Raw genomic sequence first — 17705 nt, 5'->3', positions numbered from 1 at the left:
ATGGTAAGACAAGCCAACAGTTGGGCTATTTGTGCTTAAGTATCTTTGGAGGAGTTAAGATGAGGCTTTTAAATCTAGAATCAATGTGTGAACTGTCAAGTATATAAGTGGTAGCATCATGCTGTGGGTCTGATTTACTACTAGTGATGTTCATATGTTGCATAAGCAGATAAAATTACAAACGGGAGGACAACCTCCGTATTTACTTTCAACTACTAGAGCATTGAAACTTGGATGCATTTGAATGTTCAACTTTGACATTTATCCCAATCCTAGGTCTATATTAAAACTGGGTTGGGAATGGAAAAGCAGGCCAACACACTTTTTGGAAACCAAAAGCAAAAAACCCAAGAGGAAAACCAATGAATTTAATGTAACTCTAACAATTTAAAGAGTTTTCAAATATTCAGCAATGATTGTGTCAAAAATGTGTTGACAGCTACACACAGTGTATGGTTAAAGTATAACTTTCTGAGAAACATTGAACCAATTATTTAGAGTGTAAGTACATGTTTGAATTTTTACTTTATGTAGATGAGATAAAATCAACAAAAAAAGCAAACGTGTGCGCCTATTGTTTTCTTAAATTTGGTTTCAGTTTTAGACACATTTAAAAATGCCAGAAGTAAACAAGTTAACAAAAAATGGTAAGAAGAGACCTTTTCCCTTACCCTCCCTCAGCATGCCCACTGTCAGACACTTCATAAAGCGGCAGGCCTGGCATGACTTGCGTCTTCTCTTGGTGATCTCACACTCGTTGGTAGCGGGACAGCTGTACTCAATGTTGCCTGTGGCATGCAGACATGTTGGAGAAGGACAGAAGGAGAAGTTTAATAGGAGATAAAATACATCAACAGGCAGACAGAAAGGTAGACATGGGCAGAGACACCAGAAACCCTCAGCATGTGTTTGAAGAAAACCAAAAAGCTTAATGTTGCAGTTTATCAAATGTATAAATAAAAAGGTAAATTTATGAAATTGAATGAATTAATGGGGATGAGGTCATCTGTGAACGTTCGCTTTGTATTGGCACTTTAATAACATACAAGCACTTCTAAGTACATTAGAAAATCATTTGAAGGTTAATTCAGATTAAGAACTGTGACTCAATTGTTATTCCTTTCCTTTCTTTGCAGTTTTTATTTATCTGAGGCTGTGGATATGTTATCATTTTAAACAGAATAAAGTTATCTTCTCCTCCCATGCCCACCTGACAACTACAGTACTCCAGCAGGCCGATACATCTCCCTCTGAAACAGAGTAAACAGTGATTACTATTGACTGCTGCAGCAGAGAGGATGTTTTCTCATTACTGGACTGATTAAGAAGCTAGTTAGCTTGGGAAAAGGCTAAATGCCCAAACTCTTCCTAATGGGTAACAAGACACCCATTAATTGGCCCTGTTAGTTAAAGGCTAAACACTCTAAATGCTGAAGCAAATCTTACATCCTAATAGATGCAGTTAATGGGACTAGTTAGCCCACACCCAGCCTTTTTATGCTGATGCTACAGGAGGACTAGATTAATTCTGCAGTTAAGCGGGACACTTCCAGTACAGAAATACTAAGTGTGCTAATGACATGGAATCTGCAAGGCCTAATGGGCACAGAGTAAAATTAGCAAAGAAACAGACGAGCAATGCGTGCTGCACAACAAAAGCAATTTTTAAACCTGACAGTGTCTGAAAACATTATCTATAAAAATTCTAAATAGATATAAAAAAAATTATATTTTGATATCATGGTGGCACACAAAAGAATCTATCATAATATAATAAATTTTTAATTATATTTTAAATGCATTTATATTAACTAAAGATCTCATGGAATCAGCTAGAAAGTAACAATCCCAAACAGTTTTTCATCATCAGAGACCAACATTATTATAAATTACAATGCTGAATGTCATTCATTTCCCCTGAAAATGACAAATTCTGTGATAATTTATAATTCCTGCTTTAAACTGGCAAGAAACCAAAAGGAAAAGTACAATGTCGTGATTAAAACCAACAGATATGGACATAAAACTACATTATCCAACTAAATAAAAACATGCATGTTCGGGGCGTGCTGTGGTGGCGCAGGGGGTTAGCTCGCCCCACGTTTGGAGGCCTTAGTTCTTGACGCGAACGTCGCAGGTTCGACTCCCGGTCCCGACGACCTTTGCCGCATGTCTCCCCCCCTCTCCTCACCCCCCTTCTTGTCTGCCTACTGTTGAAAAAATACGAGCCACTAGCGCCGCAAAAACTCTTCGGAGAAAAAAAAACATGCATGTTCATTTGAGCATTTAAAAACATAAAACCATTTACTGTTGAATAATATATCTTCAAAAAATATATTGTCTGAGAGGTTTCTTCACTATATGCCTCCTCAGATTCAGTTTTCCAGCCATTGTCCATCTTTTGTCTCCAAGTGTTTGCTTGTCTCTTGCTATTTCATAGCCCCTCACCTCTATCTCCCATACTTTGTCCTCCTCTACTTTCACCTTTATTCCTCTTTCTCAATAAAGGAGTGATAGATGCAGGTTGTCAGGTGTTACTGGACTAAAGCCACAGAAACAGCAGCTGCCAGAGCCACTTCCTCCACACTGCGACACACACGTGCGCAAAAGCACGCCAGCCCACGCATAGCACTAATTCCTTCCTACATCTATCTGCCCAGTCCGTCCTCCCCCTTCTCATCCTTGCCCACATTCCTTTCCCCATTTTATTGTTTATCTGCCCCTATCCCTCCTCTCTTCTCCTGCCCCATGCTCTCCTCCCCGTCCAGCTGGAGGTGTTTTTTTGGTGATTACCTGTGGTTTTATTGGCTAATGGGTTGAAACACACCAATATGTCTGCCACTACCCATCTGAGGCTGGCCCTGCTTTCCTGCCAGGACAAACACACAAACACACACGCAGCAGGAACATGTGCCTAGACGTGCACATAAACCTTCGCTCATTTACATTTGGATGAACACTCAGACGTGCAGCCCACACAGGGACACAAGATCCACTCTGTCCACATTGAGTAGCCAAAGATAACGTCACAATTCAGTTTTTTTGGTGCATCCAAGAATGTTTATCGTTTTGAGCAACTATTTAATGCAAAAGAAATTTAATGCAAGAAATGTTAATCATATTTAATAGAGATTAGAAAACTGGTGGAGTAAATCTAAACAGAAGGATTCATCTTAAAAAAAAGCCTGTCATTTTCGTAATTTTTTGTATAAACTCCCATCCTTTGTATAATAAACCTCTTATATTACAATCTTCTTTGACATTAGTTCTGCCACAAAGTTTTGGCAAAAATACTAAATAAATTATAATTTTCCTTTTATATTGGTAACATACACACTACATCAGAAGGAGAGATTACAAACACAGTGAAAATGAAATCTCTGATGTCCAGGAATGTACCGCTCTTTACAGCTTTTCAGGTTCACACTCGAAAAGAAGATTTCCTGTCAACAGAGATACTACAGCTACTGTATTTCCTTTGCAGCGGTGTCCTGGCCTACCACATATGTAATCTTTAACAAGCCCTCTAAATAAAACGAAACAAGTGAAATTGGTTGAACATTTGACCCTGCAGCAATGACGGGTTAAACCTATAGAGAGTCAAGGTTATGTGTGTGACCGTCTATTCATCTATGTGCAGTGTGTGTCTTTACAGTACGGGTTGGGGTGTGCAAGTGTGTGCTTTTGTCTTTATCTCAGTGAGCGAGTGGGTGAATGTGTGTGCGTTCAAATCTAATAGGGATTTCACTGTGCCCTCATGTCATCCCATAATAAACACATACAGGTCGTCTCCAGGTAGTTGTGACCATGTAGAATATGAGACAACTTCCTGCCCACATTTTCCTTGTTCTCTTGGGCTTTACTGGGAAAGCTGCTTATCAGAGGCAAAGCAAGGCAAGCACAGATAGTTGAATGGATGGAAAAGCAGATAGATGAATCCTGCCTGATATGACTGACTGAATGGATCGATAATAGCTGGCTGGCAGCTGGTTATTGCGATGGTGAACTAACTGACAAGACAGCTGTCCTGTGAGCAGATGGATCCAATAAGTTTGAAATAAAATCAGCAAGTCCTAGAATACCTTTTCAAGAACTTTCACACCCCTAAGTTTTTTGTTTTTGTTTGTTTTTTACTTCTTGACTACACTAAATGCGGTAGACTGGTGCTACTTAAACTAAGCATGTTTAATATGGTGTTGCCCTTGTTGTTCATGAACAGGGTTCTACACAAACAGACTATTCAAACATTTTCACACTTATGATATATTATACAAAATACTTTAATTGCCTCATTTCTGAGGCAGACATTTTGTTCTAGTTGATTCCAGTTTACTTTGTAGGTGACATAAAGTTTTAGATCACTTTCTTGATTGTCTTTACAGCATTTTAGCGCAACTGAGGTTTCAAGTAATTGTATGAAATTAATATCCATGCCTCACTGAGGATAAAGGCCTGGTCAAGCTGACCTTCATGAGTCACATAAAATATATAATGGTGATTACGCTGGGAGGTGATTATTGTTAAAAACCCTAAAAATCTGAAGAGTACAGTCTGAATACCTGTACATGTTCTGCAATAATGCAAGCTCTAAGAAGACATAAGCAGCAGATTAAAGAGCCTAATTCCTCTGGTCTTCTCATCATGTGGATTGTTGCTCGATCCTGTCTTTACTCTACCCCCTTGCGTCGACTCCTGACCCATAGACATGACCGCTGCCCTTTCTCTGACACCATGTTATCTCCTAGAAAACAGGCTTACAGCAAACACTCTCCTGCCATGAGCAGCTAGATCTGGGATGCAAACACTCCCAGGAAATTGTTTTTGCTGTTGATGAAGAAGAGGTCAAGGTTATGGGTGAAAATGGGAAGTGGTGTTAAAGCGCTGGTGTGTGTATTACTGTGCTTGACCAGGAGTCTGTATGTGAGTGTGACTGTGCATCAAATGATCAAAATGGAAATGATGGGAGTGAGCGAAAGTAAAGATAGTCTTAGGGTCATGGTGGGTCATGGTGATCACTTGGGACTTTCATTCAGTGTCCTTGATTTTGAACAAATTCAAGGTTTCTGTTTAACAAGTTAAACAAACAAATTCACAAATTAATATTTATATACTGTAGGCATTTTTTGACTAGGTAGGTTATATAAAAAGAAGTTGAATACTTCAAGATGCTTACCTTTATCCCCTCATTATATCTCTGCTTAGTTTAATATTTTAATTTCACAAGTAAATAAACTGGAACCAAAATTCAAATATTTACTTTTTTTAGATATATACAATGGTCCGTCAAATAGTCCACAGAGTTAGTAACATCATGAGGGAAAAACTGACTTATAGATACGTTTTTTGGGGGAAAGTTGAATTTGACAACAAATAAAGAGACAATTTTACACAAAATGGAAGCCAACCTTGAATGGTGCGTTTGAAGAACGCCTTGCAGGCCTCGCACGACGCGACTCCATAGTGGTACCCTGACGCAATGTCCCCGCACACCAGGCACAACCTCTTCGGCATGGAATTCAACATGTACTCGCACTTAATTTGTGAATCTTCCCCAATAGTTGATGAACAGTCCTCGTAACGTTTCGATCCTGGGCCTCCAGCAGGTCCCAGGGATCCTGCGTTGGAACCGTAAAGGCTTGGAGAGTCCAAGCCGTTGGGGTGGCCGTTCATGGTGGATGAGTAAGACCCAGAGGCGTCGCTGGAGCCACCAGGGGAGTGATGGTTTAGACTGTCAGTCAGAGAGGCAGGACTTGATGGTTCAGTCTTTATGTAAGAGGACGGACAATTCGACTCTAGGTGGCGCTCCTTACTGGACATTCTGCAGAGAAGCCTACAAAAAGGAAATGGGCAAAAGATACAAGAAAGGGGAAGGAAAGAACTGCCATTACTGTACATGCCATTTCAAACAGCAAAAAGAAAGACTTCAAATTTAAATTTGTATTGACTTTTATTTTAGGCAGTATATTTAAGGCCACATGTGCAAATATAGACATTTAAAAAACTTAAAGCAATTCAAAAGAAACCTATCATTAGAAAAACCCTGTATTGAGAAGCAGATAGGCATGTATATAGCAGCACATCGTCACACAGCCACATTCACATGCTCAGGTGTGAGGTCATCCGTCACTCTCAAGTCAATAGCAGCTTGTTCAACATGAAGGTAATCAGTAAGCAGCCCCTCTGACGCTCAGTCATCCCAGAGACAGGTCATACATACACAGACAGGGATACATACATAGTCATACTGAGGCACACTCACATACAGGGTCAAAAACCGCAGACCAAGCAGTACAAGGAAGTGTACATTTGGGAAAAAAGGAGCAGGTTGATCAGCATCACTTTATGATTATATTCCTCTGATCATCTTTTGTTCCGTGTCTCTTATTTCTCTCCCTTTTCTTGGTTTTCCTTCCTTCTCTCCCTAAGGAGGTGGGCTGGTGTCTTGTTAATGGCAGTTGTAATTAACAGCTATCTTCTCTCTGTCCATATCTTTCCATCCGTCCCTTTGTCTACCTTACTATCTATCTGCCTGTCTCCCTATCACTTCCCATTCAGCACCATCTCTCTTTCTCTGCCCTCTCTCTCGCCTTCTCTTTCTCTTCACATTACTAGTCTCTGTCCCTCTAACCTTGCCCTCCCTCCTTTCACTCTCTTTCATTGTTAAAGGCAGAAAGCACAAAAGGGGTTTTTAATTAAGGCAGGATGCTGCTAAACGAGGGACTTCTAAAGTCCAGTCGGCCTGTAAAAGATCCCCATCCCACAGGGACCCATAAAACACAGACAGCGCTCCGACGGAAAATGGAGAGCTGCTCAGGTGGGGGAATGGCGAATGAATACAGACAGGAAGAAAGACAGGCGAAAGAAGAAGACGAGCAGAATAGGAAAAAGAGGAATTGCGACTGATGATGGTTGATTGACTCAAAACAGTTCCCCCCCTCCCCAGCAGAGATATCTGCTACATCCCCCGCTAAAATAAATAAAAAAAATTCTGAGATTTTTTTTAAAAAGATTTTTTTTTTTCATAAAATGGTATGCCTTCTATGATGTCTGATACTTTGGCCCCTTTTCATCATGAATTTTATTCCACCTCATTCCTGCAAGTACAATTGAGGAACCCCATTATTGGTGTCTTTGTTGCACACACCAATGTCTATAAATCCATTTATCTGATACTAAGGCAAGCCCCTTTCGTCCAAAATGAGGGGGCATTGTGAAAAAACTGGAAACAAATCAAGACTGGGCAAAGTAGCTTAAAGAGACAGAGAGAGCTCATAAAGACATGAGGACATAAAGTGCAAGAATAAGACAGAAGTGAGACACAGAGCATGCGATGGAAAGAAAGTAATGGCACAAAGTTGTCTGTGCTCCAACGGACAGACCGAAAACAGCAGTGGCAGGAAAACGGGACTAGACTCATTTAAGTAGATGATGTGGTGGTGATGATTTAATCTCTCCTTTTCCCATCTTTATGCTCTTTTGTCCCCTTTCTTTTTCCACTGTCAATCCTTCTGAGTACCATTAAGCAAAAGAGTTTAAGTGCCAAAAGATCTCTTTCCATTTCAGTCTCTCTTTTCCTCTATCGTGTCCTACTCCTGCTCTCTTACTCACTCTCACTCTGCTTATGAATGAAAAATAATTGCCATCGCAGGGGGAGAAATAAAAAAGAATAAAAAAAGAAGACATGCGTGCAGAGGAGAGGCGTGGGGGAAAGAAGATTAAGAAATCACAGCTAGTACGCTGTGCCAAGTAAGAGGTTGAATGCATTTATGTATGTATGTTATCAGTATAATTACGGCGCAATGTAGCGGCGGCTCAGTGCTGAAGGAGCAGTCCTATTGTACCTTTCTGCTCTTCAGATGAGTGTGAAGAGAGAACACAAGGGCTGGGTCTCACTTAGTTCTTCGTGTTTTCTTGTGCCAAAGAAAATTGCATAAAAATTGAAAAAAACTGATTCAGTGTTTTGTTTTCTATATATTGATACAGAATGTATATTAATGATGTTGAAATAAAACATTATTAATTGTGTCTTACTGTCAGTTCTTTGCTCTCCTGTTTGGAGGAGTTGAATAATGTATGTAATGTGATTAATATCAGTGTTTTTAACAACTGGGTTGATGTGAGTTATTTTCCTAGATCTCCAACTTAAACTATAGTTAAATTATTTCCCTTTTGTATAATTAGGAAAACATACTGGGCTGAAGCTAGAAGTGAGAGAAAAATGTTTTTGCCTAAATATTAAAATTTCATCTGTAGTTTTGACTTCTAACAGCATACAGCAGATATCATAGACAGTTAGAAAATTTATTTTTAAACTTATTTTACTGTATAATTAGAAACCTCAGTTACATCTTGCAGTTAAGCCACATGATTCAGAGCAAATATGTCTTTATGCAGATGTCTATGCTCCAAAGTAAAAACAAAAAGTTGTATTTGAGCCAATAAGATGCACAATTAGCTGAGAAACATGCAAGAATCCTTCAGCCTAAGAGTCATTTAGTCTAGAGCTGGCGGTGTTTTAAGGGCCAAATAATTGACTGAACAGAATTATATTATATAACTGATAATAAACTACCGTACACATGCAATTTTTAAATCCATTTTTTATTTTTTCACAAACTAATATAATGTTAAAAATGGTATATTCTGCATCAATTTTGTTTGTTGTAAAAGTCACCAAAAGTTGCGAAATTACATGATCACTTAATTTCCATAACTCATCATCTGCTTATGATTAGGAACAGTAAAATATATATATTTTTTTATTTTTTTGTATGCAATCTACTCCAACTATGAAAACTGACAAAAAAAAAACACTAATAGAAATGCCGTGATTTAAAATAAAATACAACTTCTAATAAAATAATAAATAATAATAATAAATCAGACTTTTTACATTTACATCTCACGTTGAAGGGGATCATTCAGCAGTAGCTTTGTAGATGCAATATACATTAGCTGTCTGGACATTTAGGGGTGGGGGTTCTGACTTAAGCGAGGAAGGACTGCTGTGAGTGGACCGTGCGAGCGCTTTGCAAGGGGGGAGGGGCCCCAGAACAGCACCGGTGCTTATTGAGAGAGTAAGAATATGAGCTTTCAAGTGATTCTCCAATTGCTAAATATCTCACCAATCGCGTTTTTGAAAAAGTGTTGTTTTTGTTGATGAAAATCTAAACTAATTAAATAAATATCGAGTAATGTAGATTTTGAAAATATTCACTGATATGACAGTTTTGAAAAGCACCACATCAACTGAAACTGAATAAACTGGTCTCAGATATGGTGCTAGTGACAACACTTTCACTTTCATGCTATGATTCATATCTGCTACTATTAACTATTCGGCAAACTCACCTCTCTATGGGATCACATACAAAAACAAACTGCTTTGCCTTGACTTAATTATAGACAATACTTGCCTGTTTCTCCTTCTACACAATCCTACTTCTGTTTTTCTTTTACAATTTTTGCCACAGTGTAACACAGAAAAAGAGAAAGATTAAGGGAGAAAGGAAAATAGAATGAGATGTGCATAGACAGTTTCAAAGGGAAGGTGGGGAACCTTTAGCATGATAAGCTGTCATTAGAGCGGTGGGATGATTCAGAGGCCTGACAACTCGCCAGTCCAAACATGCAATCATCATATTAGTGACAACTGCCTCAAATTGTGTTGAGCTGTTCTTTGCCATGAGCTCCTTAAGTCTGCATCCGTGTGAAATATTGCTTCTTCATTACATGCGATCTTTGTAAAATTGTCTCACTAGATGGCAGCAATAAACACACTCTAATGCTCACATAACTCCAAACAGGTTTTATTTCGCCCTGCTGGTTTAAAAAGAAAAGAATATGTCCACTGTATATATACAGTATATATATATATATATTCTTTCAAAATCTAGTCAGCAATATTTACATTTAACTAGATGTAGCAGAAATAATCTACAGGCGAGGGGTACGGTCACAATTATTGTAAAAAAAAAAAAAAAGTCCATCACATTTAGACAACAAGAACTTTACTTATGAACTTTAGCGCCACTAGGTGCAGCAGGATAACACCTCTAACTATCCTCACAATTTTATTTTCCTTAAAATGGTTCCCTATGGGAAAAAATTAGGAGAGTAAAACAGAGAAAAAGCGCGGAGGGTGGTTGTTGATACGGAGAGGGGAGAAGTGCTGACAGTGTAGCTACAGCGGGTCTGTTAATACCTTTCCATCACACCTAGCATTGTGCTTTCAATGCTGATAAGAACACACAGTCCAATAAGCAAAAAGAAAAAAAAAAGACCTTACATAATTTTATCTAGATAATACTGGCAATGCTCAGGGTGTAAGAAAATAAAGGGAAGCATAGGCACCATGAAGAAAAATACATTGAATTAAAAGAACTGAGTAAGGAGGAAAAAAAACACAAGGCATATTTATATCTCCATAGTCAAGTGAACACACTGATTTCATCAAAGTAGTGAATTGCCTATTTAGCCGTCAACTGTTTATTTTTTCAGCTTTATGTAGCTCTATTTCAGTGACTGTACGATGTGAGGAAAGTTGCTTAACTGTTAGTCAGCTTCTTCGGAAAAAGAACATGTGTAAATAAAAAAATTAAACCAGGCCTCCTAATATATTTATGAGTGTTACATATAAGCCTCTGTTAACATGTCCTATTCTAGACAGAAAGGCAAATCTGCTCCTGATATGCTTCTTTGACAACCTATAATCTTCCTGTGCAGTTCGGCCACATTTTACTGAAGACTGATATATAGATTTAAAGGAAAGTCTGCCTATCCTTATATATACCTCTAAAGGAATTATGCTCAGAGAACATTACATTTTCAAATGTCACATCCTCAAAGACAAAAGCTATTTTCTTTACACAGATTGTTCAGAAAAAATCTCATCTGCCGAAAGCTGGTAATTTTGGAACTGGATAAGGAAAAAAAAAGAGCAACCAATTGGAGGTGAATGGTGTGTGCATATGTGTAGAGTAGAATTATAACTTAAGAGTAAAACCTTCTGATGTGAATCCCCCAGTCAGATGTTTTCTTAATGTTATAAAGGAATGCCTCATCAGTTCAGAACCTGAATCTCTCTGTTAATTAAAAATAATTCTGGGCGTGCCGTGGTGGCGTGGCGGTTAGCGCGACCCGTATTTGGAGGCCTTCAGTCCTCGACGCGGCCGTCGCGGGTTCGACTCCCGGACCCGACGACATTTGCCGCATGTCTTCCCCCCTCTCCTTCCCCATTTCCTGTCAGCCCACTGTCATATAAGGGACACTAGAGCCCACAAAAAGACCCCCTGGAGGGGTAAAAATAAATAAATAAATAATTCTAAAAACTTAAGACATTTTTCTCTGTCCCTTATGAATTCTGCACTTGCTGTGGTTGTGGCTAAACAGAGAACAACTTCAGATGCAAAAATGGGTGAACGACATGTTTGTATCTTTATATCTGCGGTGCCACCTCCAGAGCAGAAATACAGTCAAAACAGACTGCAAAACTGTTGGGAAAATGCAGTGGATTGTGTTCCTTAGTGAATGTCCCTCCTTGTTGTCTGATGGCTGAAATAAATGCAAACAGCCACACTGTAATTCATGTGTGCTTTCATGGAACATTTTTAAAAACTAACTATTGTGGTTAACCAACTTACAGGCAGTCAACTGGAGATCTGAATCTCTGAATCATTGGTGTGAGTTTAAGCATGTGGTTTTGTTCCGCTGCACAGAATCACAGCGAGTCAGTGATTATAGTTGTTTTCAGAAACAAAAATGAATACAAAGGGAAGAAAAAGAGTCCAACTGTGACAGTCAATCTAAAGCACTCTCCCACCTACTGAGCTCTCTTTTTCCCTCCCCTTCCTCCTCTCTTTGGGTCTCAATCCTTCGCTGTCAACATTTCTACTTCTCACATACAAACAGCCTCTATTATTGCTTCTCTTTCTTGCTGGTGCATCCACACCTCCTCAAAAACCACCCCACACCCTCCTAACACACACACACACACACACACACACCAGGGAGCAGCAGATCAATTGCAACAGTGTTAGTCAGGCAGGAAACCTGTAATTCACTTCATTGGCTGCAGAATAAACCCCTGATTACATACAATCAATGTGATAATGGCTAAAACACATTTTGCCCAATAGGCTGATGGGTTGTAAAGACTGGGAGGAAACATATGTGTTTGTGTTCTATATTTCTATGTTTTCAATAGTATGTCGGGTTGTGTGTGCAAATTATAACTCATGATGGGGTGAGTGTGAATGTTTATGCAACAAAACTGAAATAACCTCAGAAAGTGACTTCCCCTATTTTATACTGTTAGTACAAACACACTGTAGAGAGGGCACAGTGGGTATGAAGGAAAAGTTTAGGTAATAACATTTATTAAGACATTTGTGTTTTTTAACCCTCTCTAAAGACTGCTACCGTATTGTAGTGGAAGGCTTTGACTGTCCCAATGACTCCAGGGCTTTATGTCCTTCATGGTAACCCTCTGGTCCCGTTGGTCGACACCGTGGTGAGAGACACTGTCTAGATGAGGAAGTCCTACCTGGCCTTTTTGGCCTGTGGAACTTCAAACCCTAAGAAGGGTCCTGGAGGGTGTATAGGAGTTCGCCCAACCAATTTAGATGTGTTTTGTGGACTTGGAGAAGGAATTAAAAAGTGTCCCTTGGGGAGTCCTGTAGCGCATACTTCAGGAGTATGGGGTACCAAGCCCCTTGATATGGTGTTAGGTTCCAATACATGTCAGAGCTTGGTTCACCTTGCTGGCAGCAAGTCAGAATTTATTTTTCCAGTGTCACCAAGGTTACCCTTTGTCATAATTCTGTTAATGGACAGAATGGGCAGAATTTCTAGGCACAGTGAAGGTGTTGTGGAAATCAATTTTAGTAGCCACAGGGTCAGCTCTCTGCCTTAGAGAGGGCTAGTAGCTCAGTCATCTGAGAGGGATGCAGAGTAGAGCTGCTGCTCCTCCACATCGAGAGCAGTCAGTTAAAGGTGGCTAGAACACCTTGAAATGTATTCAAGGTGTCCTGGGTTTGTCCCACTGGGAGGAAACCCAGAGGCAGACTAAGGACATGACCATGTTTCTCAGCTGGTATGGGAATACCTTGGGATTCCCCCAGAGGAATGCATGTACAATGCATGAATGGCTTCTTTATATCTTATATATCTCAGTCAACTGAATACAGTCCTTACTTCAAAGACAACAAAATCCACCATAAAGACACAGGTGAAAAGAAAACACACCAGAACAACTTATATAATCAGAGGCCTTCATGGAATACTTTTCAGTTTCTCATGGGCAAGTTTCAAGACTTTTATTGTTTTTAGAATATGATTATGATACATTGAGTTTTGAAGTGTATTCAAAACTTGCAGAATGATATGATGGATTCAATAGGCACTGTTGTTCATAGCACAGTTACAGATGCTCCGCTGTGGCCTGTCATTGTAGCAAGGACATTGCCACTGGCCCGGCCTAGGTCTGCACTGCTGTGGCTGGGCTGAGTGTGCTATGACGGTGACCAGGCAGGTGAGCAATGGTGCGCAAAGTAATGTAAATGCATAGCCTTTCTTAACATCCCCAGGTAGTTCATCAGGGAAGGGGACAGACTTTGAGGCCTGTTTTCTAACAAAGTGCCAGTATTCAGTGCCCATATCTTCTTTTTTGTATTTCTATGTGTTTGGCATTATTAGAAAGCTAAAAATCCACACTTTCAGAATCTGTAAATGACTCAAAACACTTCTGGGGAGACTTGTACCAGTCACATTTTGGGATATCATGTTGTGTCTGGTGGCAACTGATTTCTTTAAGTCATTGTTAAAAACCCATTTCAAAACCCTATTCCTGTTTTTCTCTCAAGTGCTTGTGTCTTCTGCATAATAGATTATTTAGATTTGAAAATCTACCTGTATTACAGTAGTTATTGCAGTAAAAAGATAATACGATGAAGACGTTATGGGCTTCCTGCGTGTGTGTGTTTGCGAGTCGGGGTGTGTGTGTGTGTGCATGCGTTTCCGATGGGAATCTTGATGATTTAGGTCATTTTCTTGCGGAGCAGTTGCTGATAAGTGTGCTGCTGCCAGGCACTATCTTTGTCACAGTGTCTCTTTTTCCTTCCCTCTCTTTCTCTCTCTCTGTCTCCTTTATCTGTTTCGTGTCATTGTGGTGGTTGTCTGGTGTGCGAACAGTCCTTCAAATAAAACAAAAATAAAGCTCAACTCCATCAGAAGTGCAGCATCGTGGCTTAACAGAAAGGAATCTGGGATTTATATTAAAATGTTTATTTGCCAAATAAATACATATGATAATGTAAACCAGCTGTGCTTTAACACTTGAGCCACCTAAATTGCATACTCTGTACTTGCAGTGACCTCCAGCATTTTACTGGAGAGACTGCTGAGCGAAAATCAATTAAATTACTTCAGGCATCCTCCTGTTATGTAAACCTTTATAGAAGATGCTGGATGTAGCCAGCCACAAATCATTCTTTTAAAGGAAAGACGCAATCACAAATTCATATTATATTTGTTGAAATTATATGCAAAATTGATATAACTACAACAGATACAAATTGAAGCTGCTTATTTATACGATTTCGGTGGGATCTGGTTGTGAAGTGATATCAGCGATATAAAGGTTGAGCTCACCCCTTCATAAAAGAAAGGTCATTGATGAAGGTTGTGCGTAATTGCGTGGTTGAAAACTGTTATCGCTCAAAAAATTCAGACACTGGTGTTGTAGCACACATAAAAGCACACATACACAAACTCATCATTTTGTCCAGGATAAATTGTTTACTTCTCCCACTTCTTCCTCTTATGCAGAGAAAGACAGCAACCTGGGCAAGGTGCCACATCCAATGAAACTGTGGGGAAATAAAATAATAAAGTATTTAAGGACAAAATATCCCTCCATCGGATTAAAAGCACATTTTATTAAGCAGATGGTGAAAGAGGATTTTCACTCTAGTAAATATGGCAGGGCTTTCAAATGTGACATGGGAGGAGGAAATAGAGGGGAAGAGGGTAAGGAAGAGAAAAGGAGACAAGGAGGAAATGGGAAAAGAGTGCAATGCTACCACGGGAAAAAGATAAAGAAAGGAGGAGAAAGTGTGTGAAGTAAAACTGGATTTCATCATAAGAGAACGAGGTGGAAAAAGTGGAATATAACAAGAAAAAAAATGTTGGAGAGAAGAGTGGGAGAGACAAGAGGAAAGGAAAGGGTGCACGAGTGAATGGAGCGTCAAAGCTGCATTCTTTAAGCAGATCAGATTTGGGGAAATTGGGCTGTCACTACAGGACTGTGATGATTTACACCCATCCATCACGGTAAGAGGAAGAGTAGCAGAATAATGCACAGCAGCTGGAAAAATGGAAGAAATCCATCCTAAACAGGCGGCTCTAGGCCTTCACCTCTCAATTTTCTGTACAATATTCTACAAAGAATGGCTTTAAAAACTAAAAAAATGTAATTTAATGTTTTCTGTGACTTTCTTCTGTGTATTAAGTGTATAGATATTTGCAGAGATCAGATCAGTATTTATATTAATCTGTCATCTTCCAGGTAAAAAAAAAGAAAAGAAAGTAGAAGCAGCAAATGGCAGAGTAAATCACTTATAGTAAATCTAATATCACAAATACATGTTCGTTAATATTGTGGAAACTAGTTCGAGACTAGTGACAATGTACATATTTTACAGTTGCACACTTTCACCCTGCCACAAGCTGCAGTTGACACTTGTCTCTTCAGCTTACTCGCCTGATTTTGCCTATCTTTCCCCCATGGCCTCCTTCCTCTGCCTTCCCCTCCCCTCACTCCTGGCTCATGCACCTTACAGCCTCGCTCCTGGACCATCTGTTAGGGAATCTAATTCACATCCAGTCATAATCAGGTTTGCTGGATTGCCCACTGTCTCTGCCCATCTCTGTTGCCCTGTCTATCTCTCCCTGAATTCTTTGCTATCTATTTCCCACCATGTTTTTTTTTTTTTGCAGTTTTAACCCCCTCAAAAAAATAAAAAATAAAAAGTACTTATTTCCCTTGTCTCTTTTCCACAGAGCTCAGGTCGTTCTACTTTAAAGATATTTTATCTATTTGCACAGGTCGTCAACATCTTCCCATCATTTCAATTCAACTTGTGCATCATGTTTGCTAAGAGCACTTCAAGTCAACATTAAAAGAATGTATTTCCCGTTTTATTTCTCAATCATTTTAATGTTCTAAACTTTTTCAGCATAATTCATATTCTATGAATACAATTTAAAAACCTGTAAATACTTTTAAAATGCTTTAATGATAACACTGCACTGGTAACATAAAGCTTTGCATTTGCATTCGATCCTAAATATGTATAGCTATAAGTGTGCATATGTGAGCGTTCGTCCATAATTGAGAATAAGGGGAGCTGAGATGAAGGGGGGTGGAAGTTAATGAGAGGTGAGTGTCTGAAACCATCTCCCTCTTTCTCTCTCTCGTTCTCGCACTGCTTCTGCAGTAATCCTCTTCTATAAATCTGCAATCCAATCAGTGTTGTCTACACTAGCACACACACACAGACTTGCAAACACATACACACAAGCTGTTGGGAGGCCCATCTGTGTGTTAAGGCAATCTGCTTTATCATTATGATTACATTGGGCTCAGTATACAATGATGTGTTGTGTGCCTCTGTGTTTGTATGCGTCCGTGCGTGAGAGAGAGTGTGTGTGTTCATGCACACCGTAGCTGGTTGACATTAATCACATTCCCATGGCTTGACGGCCTAAATATAAAAAAAGAGTATAATATTGTTGCCACACAGAGAAAACGGCAAATAAAAAAAAAAAAAAGTTTAAGTTAGGCCTGAAATATTTTTCACAAAATAATTCTGTGTTTTTCTTGTTTAACTTAATGCTATTCTGCATCAAGTAACTAAATTAATAAAACTAGAAAAAAAATCTAATTTGAAATAAATTAAGCACTACTGACTTTTACCATAGTCTATTTAATAGGTAAAGTTGGAAAAATTTACCACCACAACTATACGTTTTAGAGTGTGTGGGCGTGCGGGCGTGGGTGTGTGTGTGCGCGTATGGGCGTGTTTGAAAAAGTGAGTGCATAATTGTGACCAAATCGCATCAGCACAGTTGGATGTCGGATATCCTGTGGAAGTACTCAGGCGATACTATGCTGCATGTGTCTTTCCATCTGCACTTGGATAAACAAACAAACAAACAAACAATTTGTTTTCTATAATTACAACCAAAACACAGTTTGAGCCTGAAACTAAAACTTGACTCATTAATCCAAACAGTACCATCATCCCAAAGTTTTGTGTATATTTGGTTAGAATTTGTAACAACCTATAACTAAACCACAGTGTGGAGTCAAATTTGCCTATGAAAGGGTAAATAAGGCATGTGACCTCGGGCAAAACTTTGCCGCTCTCGCCCCCACTGCATACCACATGCATACATACACTGAAACACACCAATGCCATTCTGACTGGCCAAGGGTCGGCGTGAGAATGGCTTACCAGACCTGTAATTGGCTTGACCCAGACTAACCCTAAAATCCTATTGAACTAAGACTTTCCAGTCTGTGGTACACACTGTAATATACACACACACACCCTCCCCACACACACACCCCACACCCATACACACACACACACGCTTAACATTAGGTAGCTTTGTGAAAGCCTAACAATGAGCTAATCAATTGT

The 17705-nt window shown here is 39.3% G+C and overlaps 1 protein-coding gene across 7 annotated transcripts in view; it reads right to left on the bottom strand.

Moving 5' to 3' along the window:
- The window catches only part of esrrga (estrogen-related receptor gamma a), a 99447-nt gene that overhangs the window by 45398 nt on the left and 36344 nt on the right, over positions 1-17705 (bottom strand). For 5 of the 7 annotated variants that reach the window (XM_028015803.1, XM_028015800.1, XM_028015805.1 and 2 more), the window contains exons 3-4: positions 5406-5830; positions 660-788 (exon numbers count right to left, since the gene is read on the bottom strand). In XM_028015803.1, coding sequence (XP_027871604.1) covers positions 660-788; positions 5406-5830 — 554 coding nt within the window. The remainder of the gene's footprint in view (positions 1-659; positions 789-5405; positions 5831-17705) is intronic. The other 2 variants (XM_028015801.1, XM_028015804.1) reach the window with 1 other exon arrangement.

This window comes from Xiphophorus couchianus, chromosome 4, assembly GCF_001444195.1.
Source record: "Xiphophorus couchianus chromosome 4, X_couchianus-1.0, whole genome shotgun sequence".
NCBI classification, from domain to species: Eukaryota; Metazoa; Chordata; class Actinopteri; order Cyprinodontiformes; family Poeciliidae; genus Xiphophorus; species Xiphophorus couchianus.
Note: the sequence above shows the minus strand (reverse complement) of the source record. Positions and strands in the feature narration are given on the sequence as shown.